General features: G+C 41.6%; 1 protein-coding gene across 10 annotated transcripts in view; it reads right to left on the reverse strand.

The window, feature by feature from the left end:
- The window catches only part of TCF12 (transcription factor 12), a 385,291-nt gene that overhangs the window by 222,768 nt on the left and 139,514 nt on the right, over positions 1-23,009 (reverse strand). For 2 of the 10 annotated variants that reach the window (XM_080675441.1, XM_080675438.1), the window contains exon 5: positions 19,258-19,319. The exons of the other annotated variants lie outside the window; for them this stretch is intronic. In XM_080675441.1, coding sequence (XP_080531567.1) covers positions 19,258-19,305 — 48 coding nt within the window. In that variant the 5' untranslated portion in view covers positions 19,306-19,319. The remainder of the gene's footprint in view (positions 1-19,257; positions 19,320-23,009) is intronic. 10 annotated transcript variants of the gene reach the window in all.

The raw sequence follows: 23,009 nt of genomic DNA on the forward strand, positions 1-23,009 counted from the left end.
CAGGTCCTGAATGAGCCGGGTTGGCATGTTCCTCAGGTGCAGTGGGACAGGGGGCAGAGGCCCCTGGTGGTTCCGCAGGCAGGCTTTGATGTTGTTGCAGGTGCTGTATACCTCAACAGACTTTGGGGCTCTGGCAAAATAGACTACATACTGGGCCAGAAGCACCTCACATTCGGGCATGCCTATGAAGTGACAGCCCTGTTAGGCGGCCACTACTTGTGGTAATGCGGATGGGTCTGCCAGACCTATGTCTTCACTGGCAAACCTCACCAGCTTCATTGCCACATACAGCGGGTCCTCTCCTCCTTCGAGCATGCGTGCCAGGCAGCAGAGGGAGGCACTCGGGTCTGAGCCCGCATCGACTTATGAGGAGCAGAGATGCAGTTGTAGTGCTCTTCTCCTGCTTGGTCGTATAACATCTGAGACTTCTGGAGGCCTCCCTTCTCGTCATTCTCAGCGATCAGAACTCTACTGGGAGAATAGGCTTCCCCGCTCTTCTTACAAAACGTCTTCCTGGAGCTTAACTTGGCCAGCACCACCAGCTGCAGTCCATTCAGTCCAATTTGGACTCCCCAGAGTCGCTACACAGGCTGCGGTGCAAACCTCTCCACCCCCACGGGGCCTGGGGCCTGCGGCCACATGGCCCACACCCACCTGAGCCGTTCAGCTTGGGGCTCCACGTGGGGTGGGGGCGAGGCAGCCAGTGCCGGGAGGCGCCTCAGAACTCCAGTGGGTCTTTTGCTTTAGGGCAAAAGTCTATGATTTTTAATTAAAACTGAAAAACTGTCAGGGACAGGATTGACAGAGGACCCGTCCAAGGTGGATGGGATCCTGGGGGTGGGGAGTGGGGAACACTGTTGACACAGTTGTCAGAATTCAAATGGGGTCTGTGGATTGAACCTTAATACCGTTTGAATGGAGATTTCCTCACATGGTTGGGTGGAGAATTGTTATGTAGGAGTGTCTGCTTCTGGGAAATACACAGGGGAGTATCTGGGCATCCTGTCACATGTAGAGCATGCTCTCAAACAGCTCAGAAAAAGACTGGGGAAAATGGGCATATATGTGTATAAATGCACACACTCACATACAGTCTAACCTTACTATTTTCGACTCCACCTTTGTGCACCAGCCAACTTGCTAAGATCTGTAACTCCAGAATCAAGGCTTGGAGCCTCCTTGGCCACTGGGCCACGGCGAGGGTGCAGGAACCCTGCAGACAGACCTGCGGGCACAGTCCCAGCTGAGGTCCAACAGGTGCCACAGGTGCCACAGTTTTCTTGTTTCCGCTCCAGTATGTGAACTGGGGTCTATTTCGTGGCGGGTTCTGTTGGGGCTTTGGCATTTCTGTGCTTCCTGTGGCGTCTGGCTGTGTGGGATGGCCAAGCTGGCGCTCCAGTGGCTGCCAGTTCCCTGAGCCCGAAAAGACTGTGCCGTAAAATACGGAGAAAAGATCGCATTGTAAGCAAGTTCAAGCTGCCCCATTTCAACCTTAAGGAATCAACAGCACCCATCACATACGGTGTCCTTTCAACGGAAACACAGAGTGCGCTGCCCCGAGCACGCACAGTGCTGGCTCGCCGGGGCCCATAGCCCAGCAGCTATGGCCACTTGCGGGTGACATTGTGAAGTCATAATGCTGAGGCGACACTCGAGGTGAGTCCAGCTGCCACAACCATGTCCTGGCCCATGTCCAGGCCTACTCCCCACAGTGAAGCCTGCAGTCGGGCGCTGACAGGCGGCTCGGGGAACCCGGCATAGCCATGTCGGTACCGCCGCAGTTTCTCTATGCACGTTTAAACCATCCACGTTCTTCTAGAAAGAAGGGCTTTTTCTTCCACTCTGGATGGCCACGCTCCCCCGGCAGCACCCGAGGACCTGGGGCCTACCTGACACCCCAGCCTCACTGACCCCACAGGCCACTGCCCTAACAGCTCCATACCTCTGCGGCCCTCCACACAGCCTGCCGGCGCCGTCCAGCACGGTCCGTCCAGCGCAGCCCATCCATCTGCACGGCCCCTGATGCCACCAGGCGACGTGCTCGGACCACTCCCACCCGGACTTCGCTTTCCCGCACCTGGCGGTGGGCCCAGTGCACCTGTGCAGAGCTACGCCTCACTGACTGCACTTCGAGAAGCTGCTCTTTCTTTATTTTTAAAAGACCGCACGGCACACGCCCGGCTCCCAGTGCCTCCCCAGCCTGGGCAAGGGGCCGCCAGCGGTTTGCAGGCTGGCAGCATCCCCAATTGTGGTGGGGGTCCCCTCTGGGGCACTGGGCCGACCTGGGATAGGGGCCACCAGCAGTTTGAAGGCAGGCCATGCCCCCGATCCAGGAAGGGTCCCCTCATGGTGACTGGCCATCCTTCTGGTCATGTAGGTCATGACGGCCCTAGGCTATTATTAGTATAGATTAGAGGCCCGGTGCATGAAATTTGTGCATGGAGGGGGGTTCCTCAGCCCAGCCTGCACCCTCTCCAATCTGGGACCCCTTGGGGGATGTCCAACTACCAGCAGTCAGACATCCCTCTCGCAATCCGGGATGACTGGCTCCTAACCACTCACCTGCCTGCCTGCCTGCCTGATCACCCCTAACCCCTCTCTCTGCCTGCTTGCCTGATCACCCCCTAACCCCTCTGCCTGCTGGCCTGATTGCCCCTACCTTGCCCCCCTGCTGGCCTGACTGCCACTGACTTCCTTAGCCTTCCTGCCTAATTGCCCCTAACTGCCTCTGCCTGCCTGCCTGATCGCCCCAAACTGCCCTCCCCTGCAGGCCTGATCTCGCCCCCAACTACTCTCCCTGCCTGCCTGATCGGCCCTAACTGCCTCTGCCTCGGTCCCCACCACCATGGCTTTGTCTGGAAGATGGCCGGTTGACCTGGCCTAATTAGCATATTACCCTTTTATTAGTATAGGTAGATTATATAGGATAGGATTGCTTAAATGGGGGGGGAGCCTTTCTCAGCAGGAGGAGATGCTCTTGGCAGACAAAAACACATAATCCCTATATTGGGACTGATAGCCAGCCATATGCACTATACTGCCAAACCGGTCATTAAAAAATTGAATCACTTTCTTACACCTTACACCAAACAGCTGTTGCCCTTAAAACCCCTCCTCAGCCCCCACCTTAGGTTCTGCCTTCGCAGTTCACCCAGAATAAGTTCTGATTGGTCGGTTTCTATGCCAGTGTCAAAGCTCCTCGCAATTCACCCAGATTTGGTTCTGATTGGTCAGTTTCTATGCCAGTCAGCGTCAAAAGCTCCACCACTTAGGCAGCCATTTGCTCCTCACAATTCACCCAGATTTGGTTCTGATTGGTCAGTTTCTATGCCAGAAAGCATCTCCAGGCCTATCTCCAGGCCTGATCATAGAGGCGGGACTGATCAGCAGCCGCCCCAGGCTGCTGGCGAGTGGGCTGAACTGCTGACCTCTGGGAGAGAGAAGCTTGGCTGCTGGCGAGGCCCGGAGAGAGAAACAGGGTCTGATCACCCTACTTCTCTCTCCGGGCCTCGCCAGCAGCCACTGCCACTGCTGATCAGCCCTGCCTCTCTCTCTCTCCAAGAGGTCAGCAGTTCAGCCCGCTCACCTGCTGCGCGTGCAGCCTGGTATTCAGTCAAGCCTTCAGTCGTTTTGGATGTTACGACCCTGCCTCTTTATATATATATAGATATGTAGATATATACTCATCCATGTGTCCCAGCTTTAATGAGAAAAAGAATGGGTTAGTTGACCCACTGTTTAAATAGCCAACTTTTCTTCATAGTAAGTTTTATTAAGTTTCAAATAGAAAACATTCCAAAAAGAGAAGTTATATATAATACCTATGTTCTATATTCAAATTAACAAAGAAAACACTATCATTCTATTTCTTTTAAAGTCAGACATAGCAAGACCAATTCTTTTCCAAAGAGAGCAGAATTAAGTCTGCTGGGTAAGTAAACTATTTGCCAAACAGCTTAAACAGCCAACTCTTTACCACATAGAGTTAGGCAATGAGAGCACAGATGCCCATAAGCAGAAAAGGCAAAAGAATGCCATAACATAATGCAATATGGAGCTGACAGAACAGCATGGAATGAAGCAGAATAATGCAGTGACCAGTTAGATTATCAAAGGGCTGGAGAAAACAAAGGGAAGGTGACTGACCTGAGGAAGGAGTTGGAGTGAGGAGAAAGGAACAAAAACCAAGCAAGCAATGTTACAATGGAGCCCAAGTAGATCAGTCAGCTATACTGATCAATGGATGCTATTTCAATTTTAGAATATAAAGGAAGTAAACCAGTGAAATCGTTAAATACAGAGCTATTATGGTGCGTATTTTAAATTGATAGAGCATGACTATGCTAATAAAAGTAGTCAAACCTGACCTCCTGGGGCTCTTAATTAAGATCTTGAATTCTGTACAATGGTTTTACCATGAAAATAACCATTAATGAATATGAGATTTTTATACATGAAAGATGATAAACACTACATTATGAAGGGCAGAGCAATACTACCAGAACCATCTATCATAGTAGCTTTTAAGCCATAGTATGCTACTAACCACAAAAAATTTCCAAATATACCCTAAAAATTACTGTTCCCGTCTTACAATAAAAATGGACAGCACTCAAAAGATTATTAACTTACAAAATCAGTTGATACATAGATCACAAGACTGTTCAATTTTAACTTAAAATCTGTCTAAATTACAACTTAATTTGCAAATATTAAACACCTATGAATACACAGTACTTCATAAAGGCTTTGATATTATGAAATGTATTCTACATAATGCATTTCATACTTTTCTCTATGCTCATTTGCTGGTACAGAATTTAGAAACATCAATCCCTGCTACAATATGACAATAGGCTTAAAGTAATCAATCAAAGTTGCTACCATTTTTAAACTAAATTAAACTGCACATAATCAATCAAATCTTTTGTCCTATCAAAACCAAACAAAAGCACCCTGGTCTTTTTACAAAATAGTATTCTCCTCAGATTTGTCTCCTCAAAAATACAAAAACTTTTTCCTTTGGTTAATTTTTTAAATAGTACATTTAAAAACGATATTCCACCTAAACAGTAAATAAGGTGTAATCACCAGAGAACCTTCCAAGTTGAGAACAGACTCATGTTTTTATAACCTGTGTTGCGATTTCTTTATATGAAAACCACTGCCCTTTTAAAATATTCTTTCCAATTATTTTCATTAGTTGAAAAGTGTATGTGTGGTGGGAAAGGCTCTTTCAATAAAGATTTACTTTCTCAGAAAAGCTTTACTTGACCCTAGCACAGGACCAAATTGGGTGAAGTCATTCTGAGCTCTCACAGCAGCAAGTATTTCCATCATATCATTGCTCACACTTATTGAAATTACCTAATTATCCATTTAAATTACACCATAATTATCTGTTATAATTGCACAGTACAGTGTAGTGGATAAATGTGGAATTTTTGAAGCCAGACTGGCACATGTGAATTCCATCTTTACCATACTTTAGCTATGCGACTTGGGACAACATAATCTTTCTTGCCTATTTCCTTAAATGTAAGTTAGGGGTAATAATAACATCATCATTTCACAAGTTGTTATTAAGCATTAAATGAGGAAATATATGTAGTAATTGAAAAAGTGCCTGGCACATAGTAAATGCTAACCATTATTAGTATCATCTCAGTTAGAGATTGCTATGTCTTACAAATTCTGAAGACAAGGACTGTGTCTGTTTCTTCACAAGAACATTCTCAGTACAATGGCTGGCACATACAGAGCAGGTGCTCAATAAATGATGGATGGGAGTTTTCAGCTGTTAAATCTTTAAAATACTGAAAGGCTTTAGATATTATAAACATGCAATCAGTTTTTCCCAGAACACCCAATAACTAGCAGAAAGAAGGATGAGAAGTTACTAGCTTTTCTAACCAGACTGAATAAGTAACCACAGAATTTTCATATTCAAAGAACCTCAACTATTCAAATCCTATAGCTTCTAAGTGGTCAAAGCCAATAGAATCAGACAAAATGCATAAGCTACCAGAAATCTCTGGATAAGGCCTAAATATAAATGAGTAGTCACACCTCAAAAAGAAGTAAAATAAAAATAGAAGTAACATATGAAATTTAAAAGAGAAAAAAGTCCTTATTACACTTCATTATTTACTCCTATGATAAATTACCAAAATAAATGTTTAGATAAGTAAGGGTACACTTTTTCAACAAATCCTTGAATGCGATGGTCTCTCAATTAAATACACCTATGAAAAAGACAAGTGGGTTGACTTGATGTCAACAGTCTGTTACCTGAAAGCCGAGTCTGTGTTTACTAGTATATCACTCGGTACTTTTTCACTAGTGACAAGCACATTAATGAGCACACAGTATCCTATCTAATAAAAGAGTAATATGCAAATTAACCATCACTCTGCTACACCTACAAGCCACGCCCACCAGCCAATCAGGAGTGAGTATGCAAATAAACCCAACCAAGATGGCTATATGGCCACAGAGAGCAGGAGGGAGGCTTGAGTTTCCCCGGCAATGGAGTGAGCCAAGCTTTCCGCCTGCCCTTGCCCGCCTAGGCCTCCACTCAAGGCTACAAAGTTTCAATGATAGAAGATACATAAACCCAAACAGAAATGGCGGCAGCCACGGAGCTGGAAAGAGCAGGAGGCTAGGGTTGCCCCCGGTGATGGAGGAAGCCAAGCTTTCCGCACACCCTGGCCGGCCCAGGCCTCACTTAAGGCTACAAAGTTTCAATTATAGAAGATACATAAATCCCAATAGAAATGGCTGCCGCCATGGAGCAAACAGAAGGCTTGGCTCCACTCCAGGCTATAAAGTTTCAATTGTAGAAGATAAATAAATCCCAGATACCAGGGCCTCCTGCTTGGGTCGCCAGGGGGCATGGCCAGCCTGCAAACCACCACAGGCCCCTCGCCCAGGCAGTGCCACGCCCCAAGAGAACCCCCACCCTGATCCAGGACACCCTTCAGGGCAAACCAGCTGGCCCCCACCTGTGCACCAGGCCTCTATCCTACCTAATAAAAGAGTAATATGCAGATTGACCATCACTCCAACACACAAGATGGCTGCCCCCATGTGGTCAAAGATCCTGTCCCCATGTGGACACAAGATGGCCACCACAAGATGGCCAGCAAGGGAGGGCAGTTGGGAGGGACCAGGCCTGCAAGGGAGGGCAGTTGTGGGCGATCAGGCCAGCAGGGAAGGCAGTTGGGAGAGACCAGGCCTGCAAGGGAAGGCAGTTGGGGGTGATCAAGCCTGCAGGGAAGGGAAGTTAGGGGTGACCAAGCCAGCAGAGGAGGGAAGTTGGGGGTGACCAGGCCTGCAGGGGAGAGAAGTTGGGGGGGACTAGGCCTGCAGGGGAGGGAAGTTAGGGGCAAACAGGCTGGCAGGGGAGCAGTTAGGCATCAATCAGGCTGGCAGGGGAGTGGTTAGGGAGTGATCAAGCTGGCAGGCAGAAGCGGTTAAGGGCAATCAGGAAGGCAGGCAGGCGAGCAGTTGGGAGCCAGCAGTCCTGGATTGTGAGAGGGATGTCCGACTGCCCGTTTAAGCCCAATCCCACTAAACTGGCAGTCGGACAGCCCTCGAGGGGTCCCAGATTGGAGAGGATGCAGGCCCAGAGGGACACCCCGCCCCCGTGCACAAATTTCATGCACCGTGCTTCTAGTATGACTAATAAACATGTTAACTTAATAAATGAATGAACAATGTTCACTGTTGACGAATCAGGTCCTCATCAGAAAAAGCTACCTAATATTCAATATGTTAAGATTCTCTTATCCTTTAAGAGGTCAGTTGCTAACACATAATCAATTTTCTTGACAGAGAAATGGATTGTCATCCAGATCCATAAATTCCTAAATGGCAAGAATGTTTTAATTCCTCTTTATGATCCCCAAAGAGATCAGTACAGAACTTATACATTAATTAAGTGCTTTTTTTTTTAAAGATGAATAGCTTTTCCAGGTAGCTTTTTACTTATGAATGCTAAGTAGTTTCATATAATTACTAATTCCAGACTGAAGAGTAGGTCTTGAATTGTCATGGGTGGGAGGAAAGAGAGAATCAAAATCTTTTAGAGGGGAAAGGATTATCATAAAATATGATGGATATGTGAAATACTGCTTAGCACAAGGGTATGAAACGCTTTTGAACATGACATCCCAGATGATCATTTTAAAAAGTTCACATGGGTTCAGTTCTAAGTTGAATTCATCCATGTTCACAAATATATCCATGTAACTGCTAATGCCATCTGTTAGAAGCTATCAGAGTGCCTACTAAATAAATTGACTGATATAAACATGCCAGCACTGTATAAAGGCTAATGTGTCATACCAGTTAATTTAAACTATATACAGATACTATATTTTCTTCATCTCACAGTTGAGGAAATTTTGTCTTTTTAAATAACTTTCCCAAAGTCAGAGAGTAGTAGAAAAATGACTTAAACTTGGAATTGTGACAGCGGATGACTTAATGTTAGCCACTAATTTTTTTATCTCCAGCACCAAGAAATCTGTCAATAGAGTATACACTTAAATAGAGAATAATTTCCATTAAGCCAGCCATTTTCAAGGTCTCAGAACCCCTTTGGTCTCAGGGCTTCTTGTATAAAAAATACTTTGTCTTCTCCTAGCCCAGCCGTGGGCAAATTACGGCCCGTGGGCCGGATCCGGCCCATTCGGCTATTCTATCTGGCCCGCGGAGCCGAAAGAGTGGAGGGTTCTCTTGCTCTCCCCTCCGCTCCTTCACCAGCAGCAGTGTTAACATGGCAACGTCGAGAAACACGGCCGCAGCTCCTTCTTCTGAGTGGGTGGATTTATATCCCCCATTCAGTAGAAGGAACAACCTCTCAATCTTCCAGAGGCTCCTTGTAATGCCCGCGGACCCGTCCCCCGACATCACCCTGGGAATGCGTAGACATGTTATCGTGGTGATGTAGGGAGACACGCCCCTGGAGAGCACAGTATCAGAGCATTAGCTAAAAAGGAGACCAACAACACTGTTCCCACTGAAGTTGATGTTTTAAAGACCAAAAACCTTTCAACCCAGTCTACATTGCCATCTACATCTACGTCCCGGGCATAATTTGGAAGTTGCACTAAAGAAAATGTTTAATTTACTGTTTACACATTTTGTTCTTTTCTATTTGTTTTAGTTTTAAATTATTTTATTATATTTAAGTTTAATTTGAAAGGCTTTTGTACCTTTCCTTTGTTAGGCAATTTTATTTTGCCTTTGCCATCTTCAATATAAGGTATGTTATTATGCTATGATTCCTCCATTTTTTGAAGTTTCAAATTATAATAATTAGTGTTTACATTCTTCTTGTTAAAATGTTTGAAATGAATAAAACTATTGAAATAAAAAAAAAGACCGTACCCTTTTATGTAATGATGTTTTACTTTGAATTTACATTACTTCACACAAACACTCCATCCATGCTTTTGTTCCAGCCCTCCGGTCCAGTTTAAGAACCCATTGTGGCCCTCGAGTCAAAAAGTTTGCCCACCCCTGCCCTAGCCAGTTTGGCTCAGTGGGTAGACAGCTGGTCCACAGCCTGAAGGGTCATGGGTTTGATTCTTGTCAAGGGCACATAATTCAGTTGCAGGCTCAATCCCCGGCCCCAGTTGGGGCACATGTGGGAGGCAACAAATTGATGAGTCTATTTCACATCAATGTTTCTCTGTCTCTCCCCCTCCCTTCCACTCGCTCTAAAAATCAATAGGAAAAATATCCTCAGGTGAGGATTAATAATCTCAAAAACCACTGAAAACCCAAAGAACTTTTAACTATGTGGGACATACCCATTGATATTTATATTAGAAATTACACCTGAAAAATTTTAAAAACACAAGAACCATCAGAGCAAAGGCATCATCACCTATCATGAAGCATTTAGCAATTCATAGTATACTCAGGAAAGAAAGATTGAAATGGCAAACAGCATCTTAGTAGCATACTGAAAAAATAGTTTTAACCTTTCAAAAAGAGTTAAAAGGGCCTGAGGACCTCAAGAAATCCCTGGGGCTGCTGGATTAGAGTACAGTTGATCCTTGAGCAATGTGGGCAGAGTAGGGGAAGGTAGATGAGGGGTTGGTTAGGGGCACCAGCCCTGGTGTATAACTTTTGACTCCCCCAAATCTGTGTATTACTTTTGACTCCCCCAAAACTAACTACAGTCATCCCTCAGTATCTTCAGAGGACTGGGCCTAGGGCCCCTGCAGATACAAAAATCTGAGCATGCATAGATTTTATATAAAATGGTGTAGAATAATGCATAGAGTTGCTTCACAGATTCCCAACTCTTTTCGATCCATCATTGGTTAAAACCACTGTTGGTTGAATCTGCAGATGTGAAATCCAGATATTCAGAGAGCTAACTGTATGTATTTATTTTTTTAAATCCACATATAAGTTGACCTGTGGAGTTCAAATGCATGTTATTCAAAGGTCAAATGTATTTACTGTATTTTATAATAAATCATGCCACTATATCTTGTCAGAATCTAGAAATCCAAGTTGAAAACTTTGACAGAGGCCTCATTTCAGAGATGAGAAAAAAAGAAGTCAAGAGGTATGCCTAAGATTACACAGCTAGTCAAGAGTAGATATCTAATCCTAATAAAGAGGGAACATACTAATTGACCCTCATGCTGTTGCAAAGATGGCAGCGCCCACAGCCAATAAGGAGGGAATATGCTAATTGCTGCCCCACCCTCAAAGATGGCAGCACCCACAGCCAATAAGGAGGGAATATGTTAATTGGCTGCCCCGCCTTCAGAGGTGGAGGCGCCAACAGCCACAAGATGGTGGCACCCAGTCCCCTCAGCCCCGCCGGGGCGGCAGGAACGTGGCAAGGCCAGGCCCACCCCCAGGCGAATCCGGCTGCTCCACACACCTGCCTCCGGAGTACCCCAGTCTCCTCAGCCCCCCAGCCAGCCAGGGCCAGCCCAAGGTGCAGGAAAGCCTCGATGGCAGCTGCCCACTGACACCTGAGGCACAGGCAAGCCTCAGATGTCGGCTGCCCAGCTGCCCAGGGATAGTCCAAGGCGCAGGCAAGCCTCAGATGGTGGCTGCCCAGCCACCCAGAGCCACCCAAGGCTCAGGTAACAAGGGCTGCCCGAGGCTCAGGTAACCAGGGCTGGCCGAGGCTTGCGCTGCCAGCAGTGACAGCAGCAGAGGTGTGTTGGGGTGTCGCCATCCCCTGATCACCGGGTCGCCTCCCCCCACGAGGGCTCCCAGACTGTGGGAGGGGGCAGGCCGGGCTGAGGAACCCCCCCTCCAGTGCATGAATTTTCATGCACCAGGCCTCTAGTCCTATATATAATAAAGATGCAATATGCAAATGGTCGTTATGCAGAGAAGCGTAACAACTGACCGCATAACGACCAAATCACAGATCAGCAGGAGGGTGAGGCAGCGAGCTACAAGTAGGTGGCGGAGAGCTACAGAAGGTGGCAGGGCATCAAGCTATGAAGGGGAGGTGGGGGGGAAGGGGGAGCTACAGGAGGTTGGGGCAGCGGGCAGAGAGCTACTGGTGAGCTACTGGTGCACAGATTTGTGCGCAAGGCTACTAGTCTTACTATATTAAAGAACATGTTTTTTACTTTTTGATTACAAAATATCAGTGGATAAATATTTGAGGATAGTTGGTAGTAAGGAAAGCAATTGCACAATAGCAAATAGGGTATCAAAATTCCCAGGATCTCTTGAATAAGCCAGTACTTTCAGTGTTGTGCAGAAAAAGCTAATAGTGCATTTCTCCATTCACTATTATGTGCTGCTCCTAGGGCTTCCACTGATGAAGCATATCCATGGTCCCTATCAGATCAACCTTTGAACTTCATTTCCACTTCCACTTCCAAACAGGACAAAGTAACAGAGATCAGATTAACCCTCACACTTGAAACAATCACCAAACTAAAAAACTACATTCAACAACACTTTTGAGTCATTGGATATAGGCAGTGAAGAAATGGTGACCTCTAAGAGAGGAGTAAACTAAGTGAATCCTATGATTGCTGGGGTGGGGGAAAGAGGGAGATGGTTTAACCTAGAACTCGATAACTAGTAAAAAAAAAAAAAAAAAAAGAAGAAGAAGAATATTTAAGACACATGGAAGATGAACAACTTCATCAGCACTAGCCCTACACAATGAGATATATTAAAGAAAGTCCTTTAGTCAAAAGAATTAAAATAATACCAGAAAGAAATATAAATCTACACAAAGAACTAAAATAAAGCATGTTCTCCTATCACAGAATAAAAAGGATCAATAAAAATATTTATAGAAAACCCCAAATATTTCAAAATTAAATAATACATTTGTAAGTAATTCACAGGCCAAGGAAGTAATAGGAAAATTATAAAGTATTTTAAACCAAGTGAAATGAAAACAGAACATAACAGAAATTATGGGATGCAGGTAACACCATGGTCAGAGTAAAATTAATCTATAATAATAATAAAAGCATAATATGCTAATTAGACCAGATGACCTTCCGGACAAAGCCGGGCTGTGAGGGAAGCCCGGGTTCCCGGTGCCTGCCGGCGGCCAGAGGGAAGTCCAGGTCCCGGGTGCCAGAGGGAAGCTGGTGCTGGCAGCCAGGGGAAGGAAGGACTACTCTTGCACGAATTTCGTGCATCAGGCCTCTAGTCCTATATAATAAAAGCCTAATATGCTAAGTGTCTGGTCGTCCATTCAATGAATCAAAGCATAATATGCTAGTAATATGCTAAGGCCGCTCAACTGCTCGCTATGATGGGCACTGACCACCAGGGGGGCAGGCAGTCGACCTGTAGACCAGTAGCTATGATGTGCACTGACCACCAGGGGGGCAGGCAGTCAACCTGTAGACCAGTAGCTATGATGTGCACTGACCACCAGGGGGCAGACACTCTGACCTGGTAGGTTAGCTTGCTGCTGGGATCCGGCTGATTGGTACGGAGCAACACAGATTAGACACTCCCTGGAGCCCTCCCGCGGTCCCTCCTCGGCTGGCCACCCTTCCAAATCCCTCCCCAGTCCTGATCGTGCACCGGTGGGGTCCTTCGGCCTGGCCTGCACCCTCTCACAATCCGGGACCCCTTGGGGAATGTTGGAGAGCTGGTTTCGGCCCAATCCCACAGGCCAGGTCGAGGGACCCCACTGGTGCACGAATTCGTGCACCGGGCCTCTAGTAGTACTAAAAATGCCTATTAGAAAAGATGAAATGTCTCAAATCAATGACCTCAACCTCAACTTTAAGAAATTAGAAAACAAAGAGCAAATTAAACTCAAAGGTAAAAGTAGAAGTCAAACATATTGAAAAAAAGAAAAGGCCAATGAAACCAAAAATTAGTTATTTGAGAATATCAATAAAAGATAAGCCTTTAGCCATACTGATCAAGATAAAGAAAGAAAACAATTCATCAATATCAGGAATGAGGTTGGTATTGTAACTACAGATCCTACAAACATTGTGCCAGGTAGATTCTAAAATGGCCCAAGGGTGTCTGTCTTCTGGTATTCACACCCCTATATAAATCATTCCTCTTGAGTGTAAGCTGACCTAATGACTTGCTCCTAATCAATAGAACATGGCAAAAGTGATGGATGTCATGTCTATGATTAGCTCCACAATATTGTATCTTCTATCTTGCTACCAAATCCTCTCCCTTGCTGGCTTTGATGAAGTTGCTGTGATAAAAAGACCAAATTGGCAAGATACTGAGGGCACCTTCCAGACAATAGTCAATAGGGAACTGTGGCCCTCTGTTCAAAAACTAAAGGGAACTGTATCCTGCCATAAACCAAATGAGCTTAGAAGAGATGCTTCAAAAATCAGTCTTTCAAATGGGACTCCAGTTCTGGCCCATTACACAGTTCTGTTATACAATTCTGTATAATAAATATATAGATATCTATTATAGTTTTATTCAAGGCATGAACAACCAGAAATGAAATAAAAAATATAATCATAAGAACATTAAAAATTATTAGTTAGAAACTGAATGTAAGCTGTGCAAGATGCGTTCAATGAAAAATGTAAAACATTACTAAGGGAAATTAAAGAAGCTTAAATAGAAGGATATACCATATTCATGGATCAGAAGGCTCCCCATTGTTAAAATAAGTTCCCCTTAAACTGATCTATAGATTCAATGTAATCCCAAACAAAATCCAGAAGACTTTATAGAAACTGATAGGCTGGTTTTAAATATTTTAATTTATACGCAAAAACAATTTAAAACCAAATAACAGATTGGAAGACATACACTATCTCATATCAAGGTTTATTTTAAACTAGTGCCTGGTGCATGAATTGGTGCACATTGAAAGGAAATTAATTAGAAGAAATATTTTAATATCGCTATTCACCCTTTCTCTATAATAGAAGTGTCAACCAAATTCACGATCGACAATGACAGATCAAAACACACGTGTGATTGGCGCCAGCAAGAGCTTTATATGTATCGTGCATGCATGAGTCAACTTAGGCTTTTATGTACATAGAATAAACTTGCTTAGTTAGACCTGCTTTCTGATTTAGCTAAACTTTTTTCAGCCCAGTGAAGCACCCCAACCTCTCTTTCAGGTAATTGTCAGCAACACAGCAGTAAATATCAACACGAAGCTTATTATTATTGTAGATCACGCAGGGAGAACAAAGGGTAAAATATTTAACTGCAGCAGTGTTTGACTATATTCTGCTCAGTGAGAAAACCTGAAGTCATTTTCAAGGTCCACCATTTCTTACTTCTTTTCAGTCGGGTCAAGTTTCTAAATCTCCATTTTCAGCTAATGAAAACAGGATTCTGCCAAGTCTCCTGTCTACCTACTCCAGGATTTCTGTGAGGATCAAATGAGATGAGGCACAGGAAAACACTTCACAGACATTTGGTTAGAGTGTGAAATGTTTGCACCTGGCTATAAAGCAAGTCATGTACCTGGGCTGAAGAAACTGCAAGGAGGCTAGTTGTGGCTAAGGAAAGAAAGCTGGGCGTTGCTAGGTGATGGTGACGTCATTACCTGGCGCCCACAGCCACCGTTCTCAGGCTGGGCTGTGAGCCACATTTTGCGACATGGGGTCTCAGCAGCATGGGCTGCAATTTGGTGGGATGTCGCTCCAGGGTGGTGATGGGGCCTGTGTCCCACTTGGGGGAAGCCAAGTGTTGCTTTGTGGGCACCAGGTCCGTAGTGCCAGTGCATCACGGCAGCTCCTGCGTTGAGTGTCTGCCCCTTGTGGTCAGTGCATGTCATAGCGACCAGTCGGACAGTTGAACACTTAGCATATTAGCCTTTTATATAGAGAGATGTGCAGTAATCCAGTATGGTCTTGGTGTGATGATTAAAAAAAAAATGGAACAGAATAGAGTAAAAAAATGGATCTTTTCATATATGTCAATTGATTTTCAGAGGTAACTAGGGAATTCAATGGGAAAAAAAATAATCTCTTAAAACAACAGATACCAATAAAACAGGAGCCTTACTTCACACCTTATTAAAAAATGAACTGCAATGGAGCACAGATGTAAATAAACAGTTAAATGTATAAGTTGTTTAATTTACTATGCCTTGAGACTGCTATGCTACTAATAATCAAACTTATTTCAAAAGGGTTACAGAAGGATTCCCTGGATGGGAAAATATGTGAGAAGTATGTTGCATTCCTTTCTTAAAGGTTTATAATTTACAATAATATTAAAAACAAAAATCTAACACGAATAAAAACATTTGTTTAATTTTGTTTTACTCAGTAATACATAAATATGGTGGACCATGGAACTGTGAGTTTACAAATTGTTTATTAATATCCTATTAAACACAGTTTGAGAAACTGTAATCTTATTCAATTTTTTTTTGTCTTACATGTTAGGAACTAATATCCAGAATAAGTAATTAATTTGACCAAGTTTGCCTGCCTAATGGAAGAAATTCACTTGTCTCCAGGCTTAAGTTCTGTTTTGTTTTTTTTTGTATTACAAAACAGATAATCATTTTCACTTGGTATGCCTTTGAGGTTTCATAATCAAGTACTGCTTCAATTTCTGTGCTTCTACTCTCCCTGGGCCATCATTATTAGAACTTTTATCATTCTATAGTATAATAATGTTTTTCCCATAAGAGTACTACTTTTGCCCAGGGTATGTGCAGTAATCATTTTTGTTTTGCCCAACTAATTCCAGAGACAGAAAATAGTGGAATCTCAATAAATGCTTCATGAATGAAAGAAGTGGAAGAAAAAATGTAAGATCCCACAAACTAGAGTACAGAAGTTCAAAAGAAGAATTTAAGATTTAAAAAGGGAAGAAAGATACTGAAGAAAAGTGATCTAAAGATGTAAGGTAGGGTTAGTGGCAAATCAAGTACAGTATTTACAGAGCACAATCTCAGAAAAGTATGAACTCAATGAGATGTAATGTTATCATCAATGCAGAGAAGATATTTGGTTCAGGATAGCTAATACTTTATTGTTTAATCACTAAATAATTTTCCTAAACACCAAGAATATGTTCTGCTCTATGCAAAATGTAGCACATTGATTACAATATAAAACCACATCCAAATAATTACTTCATTTGATAACACAAAAGATGAAGCATCAGTTCAATATATTAAAGGAAAACCTTCCTAGCTTATTTTCAGAAAATGTTAGAATAAATTACAAAAATATATCACAAAAGGAACTAAAATTAATTGATTATGCTATGTCTGACCACATAATCTCATTTAGGTCTCCTAACTACCCTGTGATGTAGATATCCTTTAAAATTTTTTTGAGAAACTAAAGCCTCTTCTTTTTGAATTTACATTCCTAAGAATCTGGGCTACATACCTTTTCCCACAATAACCTCCAAATCCCAAAATCTGTGAGATAGTAAACTTTTCCAACATTTTCTAATTTGTAAGCATAATTTTCTTTTTCTGATCTATAGAACCTACTGGTGAGTATTTAAAAACTAAAATAAGCACCTCATTTTGTTCTGGACATACTCCAGCTTCCTCCCTAAGGAGCATCCAACATTATAAAACTCCGAACATTGTTTTGCATCAGAAGGGATCTGTATACTTTTCATAAAACTGGATGTAAAAAGAGGAACACTTATACACTACTTAATAAACTCCAGATATTACACTACATATTTTATAAAATTTTCTCAAATTCTTATACATTTTTATAAGATCAATCTCCTTGCAGATGAGAAAACTGAACTCAAATTAAGTATTTTATCTTTTCCAAGGTCAAATATAGTGGTAAAACCAAGAAGCAAACTTACCTGATTTATTCCATGGCTTTATTTTTTTTTACATATAAAAGTGAATATTTTTATAAGAAATAAAGATATCCCCATCATGTTACAACTTCTAGAGTATTTATCTCTAAAGTCCTTGATAAGTAGAAATATCAAGGGGTCTCTTTTATACTTCAGCAAATGTAATATGATAGAAAGAAACAGTAATTTAGAGTCATATTAGTCTTAGATATTTAATATCTGATAAGTTTTCTACATTCTCTGAGCCTAATTTCCTTGACTTCTAAAATGTACAGGATTTTTCATAGAAGAAAACAAAGGCTAGTAAAATCTTGGACATTTCTCAAAGCAATATTTATTTTATACATCTCAGGCAAGGGAAACAAAAGAAAAAAATAAACAAATGGGACTACATTAAACTCAAAAGTTTCTGCACAGCAAAGGAAACTATCAACAAAATGAAAAGACAACCTACTGAATGGGAGAACATATTCACCAATACATGTGATAAGAGGTTAAAATCCAAAATGTATAAAGAGCTTAAAAAACTCAGCACCAAAAACAAACAATCCAATTTAAAAATGGGCACAAGACCTAAACAGACACTTCTCCAAAGAGGACATACAGATTTCTAATATACATATGAAAAAAATTAAAAATGGAACTGCCCTATGACCCAGCAATTTCACTTCTGGGAATTTATCTGAAGAAACCTGAAATACTAACTCGAAAGAATATATGTACCCCTATGTTCACTGCAGCATTATTTAGAATAGCCAAGATGTGGAAGCAACCCATGCCCATCAGTAGAAGAGTATATAAAATAGCTATGGTGCATTTACACAATGGAATACTACTCAGCTGCAAACAGGAAGAAAATTTCACCCTTTGTGACTGCATGGATGGACCTGTTATGCTAAGTGAAATAAGCCAGTCAGAGAAAGAAAAGTACATGATTTCATTCATATGCAGAATCTTATGAACTGAACAAATAAGCAGAATAGGGAGAGACTCATAGAGAGTAAACAGACAACTCTGGTGGGGGGTACTGTGGTAGGGGTAGGTTTGCAAAAAAATAAATAAAAGAGAAAGAACTCATGGACAGGAATAACAGTGTGGTGACTACAGGGTGGGAGGCAGTAGGGGAGTGGGTAGAAGTGGAAAAGGGTATATGTAGGATAAATGGTGATAGAAAAATAAAATAAAATAAAGTAATAAAATAAAGGAAGGAAATGTATAGGATTTTTAAAATGACTTCTTGGTGAGCTGGTATGAAACTTAGAATAGGCATCACGTGAAAGGTCTTAAACTATATTATGACAAATGCTGGTTATTATTATTGTTATTAATAAAAATAGGCTAAACAGGCCTAAAAATGTATTCAGCCAGACATCCTCAATTATTTCCTAAGTTTATAGGAAAGAATTAAAAAGCCATCAGAAACTAGGACCTCAACAATTACAAAAAGGGACACAAGAGAGATTTTAAAAGATTAATATGTTTTGACTTCTACTTGTTAACTTTAAAGACTAAACAACGAGAAGAAAAAAAGACTTGCAAAGATCAATCCTGATAAACATGCTATTTCATAGGCATACAAAGTGAAACTCACAGTGAGGTGAGAAAGGCTCTTTCCAGAAAATCTATATTAGAGCATCTCAACTGGCATTGTACCTAGAGTGGCTAGACTGAAAAAATAGGTTTGACTGGCTTAAAATGGAACTACCGACAATCTGATAGGTATGTGATTTGAAGGAGCGTATATAATTTTTAACCCAATTATTTTGTTACCCAAGAATATTGAGATTACAATATATAGTCAAGTTCTGTTTTGAATGCAACCAATTGTAACAAACATTTCTCTCTGGGTTTATTTAACCATAACTTTAAAATACACCCTTTTCTTACCCATAGTTTTCTTCACATTTAGAACATTCAGAAGGAGCAGTTATATAACAAAACAGATTAATGGGAACATAGATGCAATATATAGAAAACACTTACTTTAATTCTCTGTCCCTCTTGTCTTGCTTTGCTATTTAACTGCTTCATCTCGTGTTTTGTACCTGAGATCAAGAGGCATAAAATACTATTTCAAAATCTGTATCTCCTTTCTAATTATTGCATTTGAACTCCTAGAACCTACACCATTTTCTTCTTCAAAATAAAAAGCAAACCATAAACAATCTAGAGAAAGGAAATATCTACTCTAAAGGAGAGTTAACACTAAACTTTAGTACTCATCAATGCTAATGGGGGTTAGGAAGTAAAAATTATTTTATTTTATTTTTATTAACACAGCTAGATTTTCCCATTTATAAGGAAAACCATCAAAATCAGATAATCTAGTAGTTGTATAACACAACCACAGCTAACTTGTCAAAGCCTAAATAAAACACATGAAGTTTAGTTCGGGAGTCATTACTCTGGGGGCAGTTAGTCTCTATGATTTTATATCTCCCCTAGTCACCAAATGTGCCAGTTTTTTTTTCCCCCTTTGTGACATTTTTCTTCTTTCCATTACTTTGTGATCTTGATCTATCCAATCTAATCCAAATTTTATATCATCACAAGTGGGCCAGATGTAGTAACATCTTACCAGATCATCTTATTTCTTGTCACCCTTTTACACTGGTTCCATCCTTCATACCTCAACATATTGATCTTTATAAAGCACTTTGTGTCATGACCTGTATAAAAGTCTAATTTTAACTGGCTCTCTACTTCCCAAAGATAGACTATATTTCTTCTACAGAAAGGTTACCTGCCTTACCACACTGTTTACCTACAAAGCAAGATGATTTACTATTTACTGAACTTCGTGATTTGGAAGCATTTGTACTTGTGGTTCCATCATTCCACATTTCCAGAAAGTTATCTTCATTTTAACTTTATTCATAAAATGCTATCTGTCCTATAATATACTACTCAAATACTTCCTCTTCTATTAAGTCTTTCCTGACCACCCAATGTAATCTCTCCCTCTCCTGTAATCCCATGTTTACCAATGAGATTAATTTGATAATTATTTGCTGCCTTAAAAGAGTTAAAGTTTTATAATTGATTTAATTCTTTAGGCAAATATGACTTGTATTTCTAAGCATAATTCCTGAACTCTAAAATATATATTTATTCATGTTTTACATTTAAGAAATTGAGTGATTTTAAAATATCAGCGAATTAAAACTCAGGACCAGCAGGCAGACAACCTTATTATCCTTATTTACAATGGTGGTTCCCACTGTGCTCTGCTGGAAGAAGAAAACCACAGGTCCTCTCTACCCTTAGATATTCATTCCGAAGGCCTCTACCTTAAAATGTAAATGAACTACATGCCAGGTTCTCCCAAAATTCAAGCCAGTCCACCCCTTCCTGGGATCAAAATGACCTCTGTGTATTTTTACAGATAGCATGTGAAGGGAACTAAGGCTCTATTATCCCATCTCCGACTCGCTATTTGTCAAACTATAGAGTGGCTCCTAGTCTACCCTTCCACATGAATGAAAAGATGCTAAATACCTGCTAAAAATGGAGAGAGCACTGAGCAAAATTAAATATTCCTTTAGCCAAATTAAATATTCCTTTAGCCACATCTCGTAGAAATGGTTCAGGAGTCCTAGAGAAATAATACTAAACTCAGCCAGATAAGGTAATCTTATGAATTCATTTTAATTTTCATAAAAGCTGAAAGCTCTATGTTTACTCTAGCTGAATTTTTTATTATTTTGGCTTTCCTTATCCCAAATACCTGATCTATGAATTTCTGTATGAGTCTTAGGAGGCTAGAGCAACTCTTAAATCCTTGAACCCTCATATTTTCATTTTCTACCTGAGCTGGTTTATCAAGCTGCCATCCATGTGTATTCCTGACAACTGGTCTGAAAAATGGCCACTGCTGGTTGCTTTTTTAAATAAACCAAACCCTCGTATCCTGTCACCGAGACAGAATAGTATGTATTAAAATTAAAGACCTCTAAATGTACCTACTGTTTATCCCTTAATAAAAAGTCCCTACAATTATTCTGTGCTGAGTCATATACAGCAGCTAAAACAAGTATTTTAAAGCCAACTCATCACCACATAACTACTTCTCCTCTCCTCCACTAATAGGCCTAAGTATGGAACGTAGTAAGTTAGTTATTATTAGTAGCCAGCACCCTTTTATCAATGAAAAAAAAGAGAAGGGGGATGAGTTTAAGGTAAAGAGAAAAAACATGCCCAGGGTCACAGAGCTAGAAAGTAGAAGTCCAGAAATAGAACCCCAACAGCCTGACTTCAATATTCAGGCTCTTAAATTCTATGCTATTCTGCCTCCCAATACACTATACTTACTAAGCAAATTTATTTTTACCATATCCTGTCCCATGTTCTCTTTTGGGATATCAATTACAGATCCTCTTCTCTTTCACCTTTCTCCTCTCTCTTCTCTCATTCCTTTAGTGTATGGCAGAAAACTTAAGACAGTTCTTCGAGTTGGGAAATCCATACAAATCTCATGGGTAGTTTGTATCAAAAGCACACATCACAAACTAGTAAAATCTCAAACTCATTAAGTCGTAGTTTCCTCATCTATGAAATAAAAGCACTGGATATAAATAACTAACATACCTTCTAATCTTGAAAACTCTATAATACTGCAAAATGGAGACCGAAGGAAGAGCAACATGGACATGACTGTTTCATTCTACAAACCATAGTATAAAGATAAGGGGGGCGGGAAAAACATGGTGGAAATTCAGCAATTAGAAAAAATAAGCACGCAAACCTTGTTCAGCTGAATGTTACTTCTTTCCCAAAATAACTGCCATAATAGATTATATATAACCTGAAAAATACTCATGATTAAAATGCCTACTCCTGGTACCTATAAATATAATATCTATTAGTAGTGACCTACCAGTGAACTTCTCTACCTTTTAAAGTGAGAAATGAAAAATTCTGCCTTAGGAAAGACTGTTAACAAGAAGACATCTCTCTCCTGTGAGCTCTAGAATAACCCCTAGCACAGGGTGCAAACCCAAATGGTACTTCAGTACTTTGAGCTTGGTCTAGGTTGTGTAGCAGAGCTAGGCGGCAGGAAAACCAATATGAGATGGCCCTTTAAGATTTCCATAAACTAAAATGATCAGACTGTATTTCAGAAACAGAATCTGTACATCAAGAAATATGTCTATTATAACATACAATGAAATATTAGATATTTAAAGATAATAATGGTGTTAATAATATTAATAGCAGCTTTCACTTACTACATCAATAAATAAAATACTTAATAGCTATTATTACATTTCATATTTACCAAAACCCTACAAGGTATGTGTGAAATTATCATAATTTTAGAGATGAGAATCCCGAGGCACAAGGAGGTTAAGTAACTTGTCCTAGGTCACAGAGTACAACTCTCCAGAGGTTGTAATCCTAACATATAAAAACCCTGGGTCCGTAACAACCAGTAACGACCGCAGGCTCGACCGGACTAGGGAGCTGAGGGAGCTGAAGCTGTGGGCCCCTGGCTGCCCTCGGTGGCAGCTGGGAGGAGGGAGCTGTGGGTCCAACCAACCAAAGGACCGGTCTGGCTCTCACGGTGTGGTGGGGCGGGGCTGCGGAGGCTGAGGAGCCTCAAGGGGCAGGGGCGGTGAGCACGGAGCTTCGAGGGGCTGCTGAGGCAGAGGAGCGGGGCAAGGGCTGCGGAGGCGAGGAGGAGGAGGAGTGGGATGAGGGCTGTTAGCGTGGAGCTTCTAGGGGCTGCTGAGGCA

Source organism: Plecotus auritus (genome assembly GCF_963455305.1).
Source record: "Plecotus auritus genome assembly, chromosome: 1".
In the NCBI taxonomy this organism is placed as follows: Eukaryota; Metazoa; Chordata; class Mammalia; order Chiroptera; family Vespertilionidae; genus Plecotus; species Plecotus auritus.